Source organism: Alosa pseudoharengus, unplaced genomic scaffold (assembly GCF_046254945.1).
Source record: "Alosa pseudoharengus isolate Yale_2024_CS ecotype anadromous, Long Island Sound unplaced genomic scaffold, YU_APseudo_1.1 YU_APseudo_1.1_scf_10, whole genome shotgun sequence".
Lineage (NCBI taxonomy): Eukaryota > Metazoa > Chordata > Actinopteri > Clupeiformes > Clupeidae > Alosa > Alosa pseudoharengus.
This window is the reverse complement of record NW_027468565.1, coordinates 29019860-29028523: the sequence shown is the minus strand read 5'-3', so window position 1 is coordinate 29028523 and position 8664 is coordinate 29019860. Positions and strand designations below refer to the sequence as shown.

General features: G+C 44.3%; 1 protein-coding gene across 1 annotated transcript in view; it reads left to right on the top strand.

Moving 5' to 3' along the window:
* The window catches only part of tspan33b (tetraspanin 33b), a 15799-nt gene extending 7210 nt beyond the window's left edge, over positions 1–8589 (top strand). The window contains exons 5-8 of the mRNA XM_076301738.1: positions 731–826; positions 3846–3974; positions 5446–5607; positions 8521–8589. Of these exons, the coding sequence (XP_076157853.1) occupies positions 731–826; positions 3846–3974; positions 5446–5607; positions 8521–8589 (456 nt within the window). The remainder of the gene's footprint in view (positions 1–730; positions 827–3845; positions 3975–5445; positions 5608–8520) is intronic.
* Positions 8590–8664: the final 75 nt, after the last annotated feature.

Below are 8664 nucleotides of genomic sequence, written 5' to 3'. Positions count from 1 at the left end.
CATTAGCTATGCCTACACCATGCACACAGTGGTAGCCCTACGCCCCAGTGCCTCCCTCAAGCTACACAGAGCCACTGGCACGTGAAAAAAGTGGTGTGTGTGTGTGTGTGTGTGTGTGTGTGTGTGTGTGTGTGTGTGTGTGTGTGTGTGTGTGTGTGTGTGTATTTGTGTGGGTGGGTGTGTGTGTGTGTGTGTGTGTGTGTGTGTGTGTGTGTGTGTGTGTGTGTGTGTGTATTTGTGTGTGTGTGTTTGTAGGTGAGTGTGTTTATGTGTGTGTGTGTGTAGGTCAGTGTGTGTGTGTGTGTGTGTAGGTGAGTGTGTGTGTAGGTGAGTGTGTGTGTGTGTGTGTGTGCGTGCACCTGCAGTGCTGTGAGCAGTGTGTTTACATCACTGCCCAAGGTTAGCACCTGACTCGGGTACGGATGTAGCGTGGATGTGGATCACCTGCTTTCCAGGATCACAAGCCCAGCTGCAACGTGCATGCAGCCGTGTTCACGATGTAGTGAGCATGAATGTTGAAATTAATCAGACAAGAAAATTCGATTTCATATGTGAGTGTTTAGGAGAGTGAATAATGTATGTCTTATGTACTGCTTGTCTGTGTGTGTGTGTGTGTGTGTGTGTGTGTGTGTGTGTGTGTGTGTGTGTGTGTTTGTGGTGTGTGTGTGTGTGTGTGTGTGTGTGCCCTAATGCTAGCATCACCACACAGCAATGCGTTTTCTTCCCCCAGACTCGAGATGCTCTGGGAAAGTTTGTGAAGAAAGCCATTGTCCACTACAGAGATGACCTTGACCTACAGAACCTCATGGACTACATACAGAAAGAGGTGATCCATCCACCATCCAACATATGCACCCTATTAGGACAATGGAGGTCAGTCACCACACAAGGGCCACAGAAACCAACCAACTCTGGATATTGCATTCACATACATCTACCTATAGAGCATATAGATGTAACCTATAGAGCAGTAGCCTTCTGAACTAGCACTGTTCACTCTGACATACATCATTACATTCAGCTATGCCAAACACAGCTATGCCAAACACCTATATAACCATCAACGGTTATTTTCCACTCAAATAAAAAAAGCACACACACAATATAATACCTCTGTGTTCATTAAGAGATTATGTACACCTCAAAAACAACAAAGTCGTCAGAAATAAAGTATGCTGGAAACCCTCTGCGCCGTGCTTAGCAGCAGACACACCAAGGTCTTGTTACACTAATCACATACTATTCTCTCTCTTATACCCAATATGACACAACAGCAGACACACAGGTAGACGGATCGATTAACACCACCCACAAACTCAAAGTACTACACTTAGCTGAGCCCCCGTGCAGGTTTGTGTGAAATCACAGCGTACACACACACACACACACACACACACACACACACACAGCCAGACATGTAACGTTATTTAGTGTTTACTCCTCCATCACTACCTTCATCATTAGCTGCAGTGAAGCTTAGGAGAGAGCAGTCAGTGTAGAACTAGAGGATTAGATAAACCACCAGGACACACACACACACACACACACACACACACACACACATACACACACACACACACACACAAACACAAACACAAACACACACATTTTACTGAGAGAGAGCCATATAATAAGCACAGGTACACACAAGCACACCAGATCAGTTTACACATCCACGCTCATCATCCCTCGGTCACAGACTGAGCACGATGCATTAAAGCGAGGTGGCGCACCCTACTCAACTAACGTACACACACACTCAACCATTTCACAGAGCTACTCCCACATCAGATTCAGGCCATGGCCCCAAGGTCACCACCACTTACTCGCAAGCGGCACCGGCAACACACAAGCGGCACCAGTAAGGGACAGATCAATCTCAGTGTGTGTGTGTGTGTGTGTGTAAAGTCTACTCATGTGGATATGGTCTACACACGATGTGGATTATTCCTGTTAGCCGACACCTTCATGCAGCAGCCCACAGATGCACATATCCATTTGATTGCTTGCCTCCTTGGATTAAAACTATTATTATAAGAGACCGTCTCACAAGACCATGTTTTTTTTTTATTTATTTTTTTTATTTCGTGCTCCAGTGAACTTGGGCTAATTAGATTACCAGCAATTTATTTTAACAAGGATCTAATTGCTATTTTTAAGATTGAAATGTCAAACGGATAAGGAGGGCCAGCGAAAACTATTTAGACTTAATCAAAATAGCCGTTTTTGACGTAGATTTGCACAGTGCAGAGACTTGTGTGCCACAGCTTGACGTACAGCAAGCCCTTAGGATTCAGGATCAGATCCATCTCAGTGTGTGTGTGTGTGTGTGTGTGTGTGTGTGTGTGTGTGTGTGTGTGTGTGTGTGTGTGTCCTAATGCTAGCATCACCACACAGCAATGCGTTTTCTTCCCCCAGACTCGAGATGCTCTGGGAAAGGTTCTAATAAGGGACACATCCATCTCACAATCTACTGCAGCAAGGCACTCAGTGGAGGACCTCATTCAAAATCAGTGCACAGTGCAATATACAAACATGTACACACACAGGAGCATGTGTACACACACACACACACACACACACACACACACACACACACACACACACACACACATACACAACAATAAACGATAACACCTGCTGCATAGCCTTTGGTCCAAAGCAGGACATATTCCACAAAAATCAATTCGCAGTGTCAGACACCAGTCACACACTCTCACTTCCGACACGCACTCACACACACACACACACACACACATACACACACACACACACACACACACACACACACACACACACACACACACACACACACACACACAAAGCACAAAATAGCCCAACTAAATTCCAGTCTCTACTATACACAAGGACAGACCTGAGGTGCATTTGAATCCTTTCAGCCTCCTCTGTATAAAAAAAAATGATGAACGATGAATGATGAAAAAATGAACGCCTGATGGCACAAGTTCAATTAATTCTTTCAATATTTTTTTTTATTATTATTAATTTACTTTTTGGCTGTTCTGATTGTAATTATGTTGATGGTTTTAGCTATTTAGCTTTTTAGCTTTAGAGCTTCCTACTGCTCTGAAAGTGAACATACAGTATGAAATATATGTAAATTCAGTATGTACTGGGTGTGGAGTGTGTGTGTGTGTGTGTGTGTGTGTGTGTGTGTGTGTGTGTGTGTGTGTGTGTGTGTGTGTGTGTGTGTGTGTGTGTGTGTGTGTGTGTGTGTGTGTGTGTCCTGGTGGTTTATCTAATCCTCTAGTTCTACACTGACTGCTCTCTCCTAAGCTTCACTGCAGCTAATGATGAAAGTAGTGATGAGGGAGTAAACACTAAATAACGTTACATGTCTGGCTTTCTAATAATATACACCCCTCTCTCTCTCTCTCTCTCTCTCTCTCTCTCTCTCTTTCCTACTCCCTCCATTTTCTCTCTTCTCTCCCTTGTCTCTGTCTCTCTCTCTTTTCCTCCCACTCTGTCTGCCTCTCTCAACTTCTTGAAACTTCTCACCTTCCACTCATCCTTCCCTCTCTTCCTCTACTATTGATCTATCTATCGCTCCCTCTTGCACATACGTATTCCTCTTTCTCTCTCTCTCTCTCTCCTACTCCCTCCCTTCTCTCTAACACCTCCCCTCCCTTGTCTTTTTGTCTCTTTTTTTCTTTTCTTCCCACTCTGTCTGCCTCTCGATCTCTTGAAACTTCTCACCTTCCACTCATCCTTCCCTCTCTACTATTGATCTATCTCTCCCTCTTGCACATACTTATTTGTCTCTCTCTCTCTCTCTCTCTCTCTCTCTCTCTCTCACTAATCCCTCTCTTGTGTCCCTCTGCTAGTTCAAATGCTGTGGCTGGAATAACTACACTGACTGGTCCTGGAATCTCTATTTTAACTGTACCCATGGCAACCCCAGCACCGAGCGCTGTGCAGTCCCCTACTCCTGCTGCACTCCTGTACCTGGAGAGGTGAGGGCATTCGACACACAACTACACACACAGTTACATCAACACAACACCTGCACAACTACTACTACAACACCACCATACCAACACAACTATTACAACACCTGCACCACTACTACAACACAGCAATACCCACACAACTCAGTGATTGCAGGGCATTGGTGTCTCAGCCAGGTCCTTGCATCACATTTCCCCGGCTGGGTCAGGCAATGACAGGTCATTGGACAGCATACAGCCTTCTACCAACTACTTGCCCCCCCCCCCCGACACACACACACACACACACACACACACAGAGGAGAGCGCCCTCAGGTCAAATGCTCTTTCATAATCAAATGTGTGATTGTGGCTGTGGATCACACTTGGGATCCGGCGGCCGCGACACCCTGATTGCCTCAGCAATCAGACCGTGTTTGTGGGGGAGACAGGTAGACCGGCATGGCTGTCATCTCTGGCCATTTCAGCTAAGTGCCTCTGCCGGTTGGTAAGGGGCTGGAGTGATTGTTTTAATATTGCATCTCACGGACGTTTTCAGATAAGCTCCTCTCCTGCTGCGGTCAGGGAAGCTCACAATAATAATAATAAAAATCAACTTTTATGCCAAATGTGTTTAGCTAGAGAGTGACACACTTTGGACATCAAAAGAAAAGATGAGACACACAAAGAAGATACTAAAATATTGCTCTTTTGTTCTGTAAATTAGGCTCTGACGCACTGGTCAGACATATATGATCAGGTTAGTGTCCACGTATGAAGGAGATACAAGGATGATGTTGAGGACACACAGAGCTCAAACAGGCCTGCCTCTACCCTGGTGTGGCTACGTAGCAGACTACATTTACATTTAGTCATTTAGCAGACACTTTTCATCTAAAGTGACTTACCAGTACATATGTCAATTACATTACAAGGGATTACATTGTCCCCAGAGCAATTTGGGGTGTAGTGCCTTGCTCAAGGGGACAACGGTGGAAGCAGGGTATTGAACCCACAACTTCTCAGGCTACTGCATGCTAGCCCGGCTCCTTAACCACTATGCTACCGCCGCCTCAGACTGGGCTCAGCTCTATCCCACAGGCTGCTGAAATACAGTCCTACTGCTCCATCTGCCTACGTTACAGACACCTAGCATCTGGTGAAGTAAAACTTCATCAATCCCCACTTAGGCACTCACTGATTTGTATCACATATGCTAATTTGTTGAAATGCCCTTTTAATGACTGTAAATTGACTGAAAATTTCTGAGGGTTTTGGACCATCTCATTTGCTCTGTCAGACCCCTGAATTGCTTCATCTGGGTGTACTGCTGCCACCTTCTGTTCAGCTTAAACAACAGCTCAGTACCTCAGTCCCAGGGCACTGATAATGGTTACGGTTTAGTCTTAACCCTGAATATGATGTACCTGTATAATCTATATAGTCAATCTATATTGTGATATAATATTACTGTGTGGTGCTCATGTTTGTCTACCAGGCAGTGGTCAACACCATGTGTGGCTTTGGGGTACAGATGCAGACCTACGTGGAGGCGACCAAGTCTGTGTACGCGGTGGGCTGTGCTGACCAGGCCGTCCAGTGGATTGAGTCTCACCTGGTGCTGGTCGGGGCCCTGGCCCTGGGATTTGGTCTGCCACAGGTGATGTCCACATACAACACAAACACACACACACACACATGCACGGATATATACACGTTACAAATACACACACACACACACACACATGCACGGATATATACACATTAAATACACACACACACATTTTTACCTGTATACTAATTCAACCTCACATGCAGATGCTAAAGCATATGGCAAACAGAGTCACCGGTAAGTTACAGTAGGGCGCATTTGTGTTGTATGTTTGCTGCTTATCTATCATCGTGCCGTGGTTTCTCTCAACTTTAGCTGGGATGGGAGATGACGAGGTAATGGACTCTCACTCTCACAAACATAATACTCTATGCACCATATTACATGAAGACACACCCACCGAAACAAACACACACAGACATCATGCAGCACCTTGGTACAATACTGTGTGTGCAGAGAGACAGACACCCCCACATTGTTAAAACATGATGTGTTGAAAATCAAATCCAGGCCTCACTGTCGACCAGATGTCAATCTGTGATACATCTACACATTACATACAAATCTGATTGCATACATATTGTATGTGTGTAGATCCCTATTCGTGCAGACATGTTCATTCACATAGACATATGCATGCACAGTCTGCCTTCAGCCAAGGCATGCAAACCTTCCACAGCTGTTCAGCAGACTCCAGTGCCGACGTCAAATTAACTCACTGTTTTTTATTCTGCATCTGGGTTCATATGCGCATAAGCTTGTATTAACAACAGATGCAGCCCTTTAAGTGCATTTTTTTCCATTTGCACATTTCTTGGGTTTAATTTACTGTGGGTGTCACAGGCAGAGAACGTGCGAGCACTGACAGAGGTGCAGAGAACCCCATGTAGCATGCTAGACAGACGCCAGGCATCCAACGAGGCCCTCTATGTGAGTGCTGTGTTCACCGTCATCCTACTGACAAAACAAAACAAAAGAAAACAACTCCTCTACCCACCCCCATACTCCACAGGAGAGACGGAGAAAACAACACAGCTGACCTCTTTTCTTCCTCATCGCCAGCTTCTTTTTGATATTTATTCACCCTCCTTAATTGTCTCTCTCTCTGTCTCACTCGCACACACACACACTTATACATACATACATATAGACACAGACGCACACACACACACACACATTTATACATACATAGACACACAGACACACACACACACACCATACACACATTTATACATACATACATATAGACGCACACGCACACACACATACAGACGCACATTCTTGCATTCAACCATCCACCCCCAACCTATCCAGACATCAAGAGCCTACGCCGTGAATTACCCATGAAGCCGTCAAGACAATTACATTCTTATGCAGACGGCTTTGATGTTGTGTGATTCCAATTTATGGCACCGCGGCCTTTCCTTTCTCTCTCTCTACATTCGTACATCACCCCTGATGTGCAAACGCATCCAAATCAGTTTCTAAAAATGCCTCAATGAGGAAGAAACTGCAGTCCAGAACAGTACAAACAGACAAACAGAGCTCTCTCACTGAAGCAAATGAACTGCACTCAAGCTGAATAATGCCTCTATTCTTGGGTGCCAGTAAGTCATTTGGATGAGATAAACAATACTCAGAAAATAAGGTTGTTGATATAACCATGAACAGCCCAAAACAATCAAGAATGAAAAATAATCATAATAACTACTACAGCCATGAAACTGTGGCACTCTGTCTTGGGTGGCCTTCATGGTCGGCATAGTTTAAATTTCTTTTTTAACTTGAACATAAATTGAATTATATTTTAACTTGAACATGAGCATTTTAACTTGAAAACGTTCATAAAGCTAGTCCAAAAATTACTTCATTCAAGGTTAGATGAATACCTTCCAACAAAGAAAGGGATTTCTCAATTGGCCAAGAATGCTTCGGAGCCAAGATGGCAGCTCCTGCCTTCCAGTTTCTCTGTTTGTGTTGCTGTCTGTTCCGTGCGGTTGAAAGCAAGGATGGGGGCTGATATTACACAGAGTTGAGATGTGGCCCACTGCCAGCTGGCAAAGACTTCAATTGGCCCGTCGAGATGAAGATTTCACGCTCCGGGGTTGGAGGGAGTCACGCCTTCTTGGAGTCCATCCATACAGATTAATGCATTGAAGGGAAAATCCTCCTTCTTTGATGACTGTACCATCTTCACCTTCGTAAAAGGCTCTAGGAGACTTCTCTTGGGCTCAGAGAACCAGCAGTCAGATCTCTTCAGTCCATACAACACAACCTGCACACTACAGACTTCACAGCAGTGTTTCTTTTTTCCCCCCGACAATGGACTGAACTGAGCAAAAGATGCAACCTCAGTCTGAATGAATCCAAGCCTATCTTAAGTCTGGACTCATCAGTCCCAGAACACATACTGACAAAATGCGAGGCTTTCCCAGGACTTTTACCTCAGACGGCAGGGGGTGATGTCTCAATACAATGGGTTTCAATCCTAACATACTGATATATATATTACAGTATGGGAGGACTGAATATGGTACACCAAATGGGAGCAAATTAAGAGAAGGTGCCACTTGCCTTTTCTATGCGTGGAGTATAAAATATATGAAACATGTTCTAATTGGGCATACCTTTTATACAAGTCGTCTGTAATCAATCTTTGTAGACGTTTAAAAGTACAGTTATGGGTTGCAGTAAAACGTTAGGCATCATATGTGATACCAGTCTGAGAGATCTGATGCCTGCTTCATGCTTGCGGAGTTGGGATCGTTAGGGTATGTCCCCTCTCTCTCTGTTAACTAAAATAGACATGACAAGGTCACGAAGCTATAAGCGTTGAGACTGACAAATAATCAGACCCCAGTCCACTTTATTAAATAATATAAATTCCTTTCAGTATACACTACTATATATACACATACTGTATCTATGGGCAAGTTTTCATAATCTGATAATTATTTACAGATTGCAGGGATTGTACTTTCCCAGATCCTCATCTCTCAAATCAAGACTGAAATCAGCTCAATGATGTGAAGAAAAGGGAACAACATGGAAGAAAGGGATGATGATGAGGATGAAGGTGATTTGTGGCTCTCATGTGGACATAAA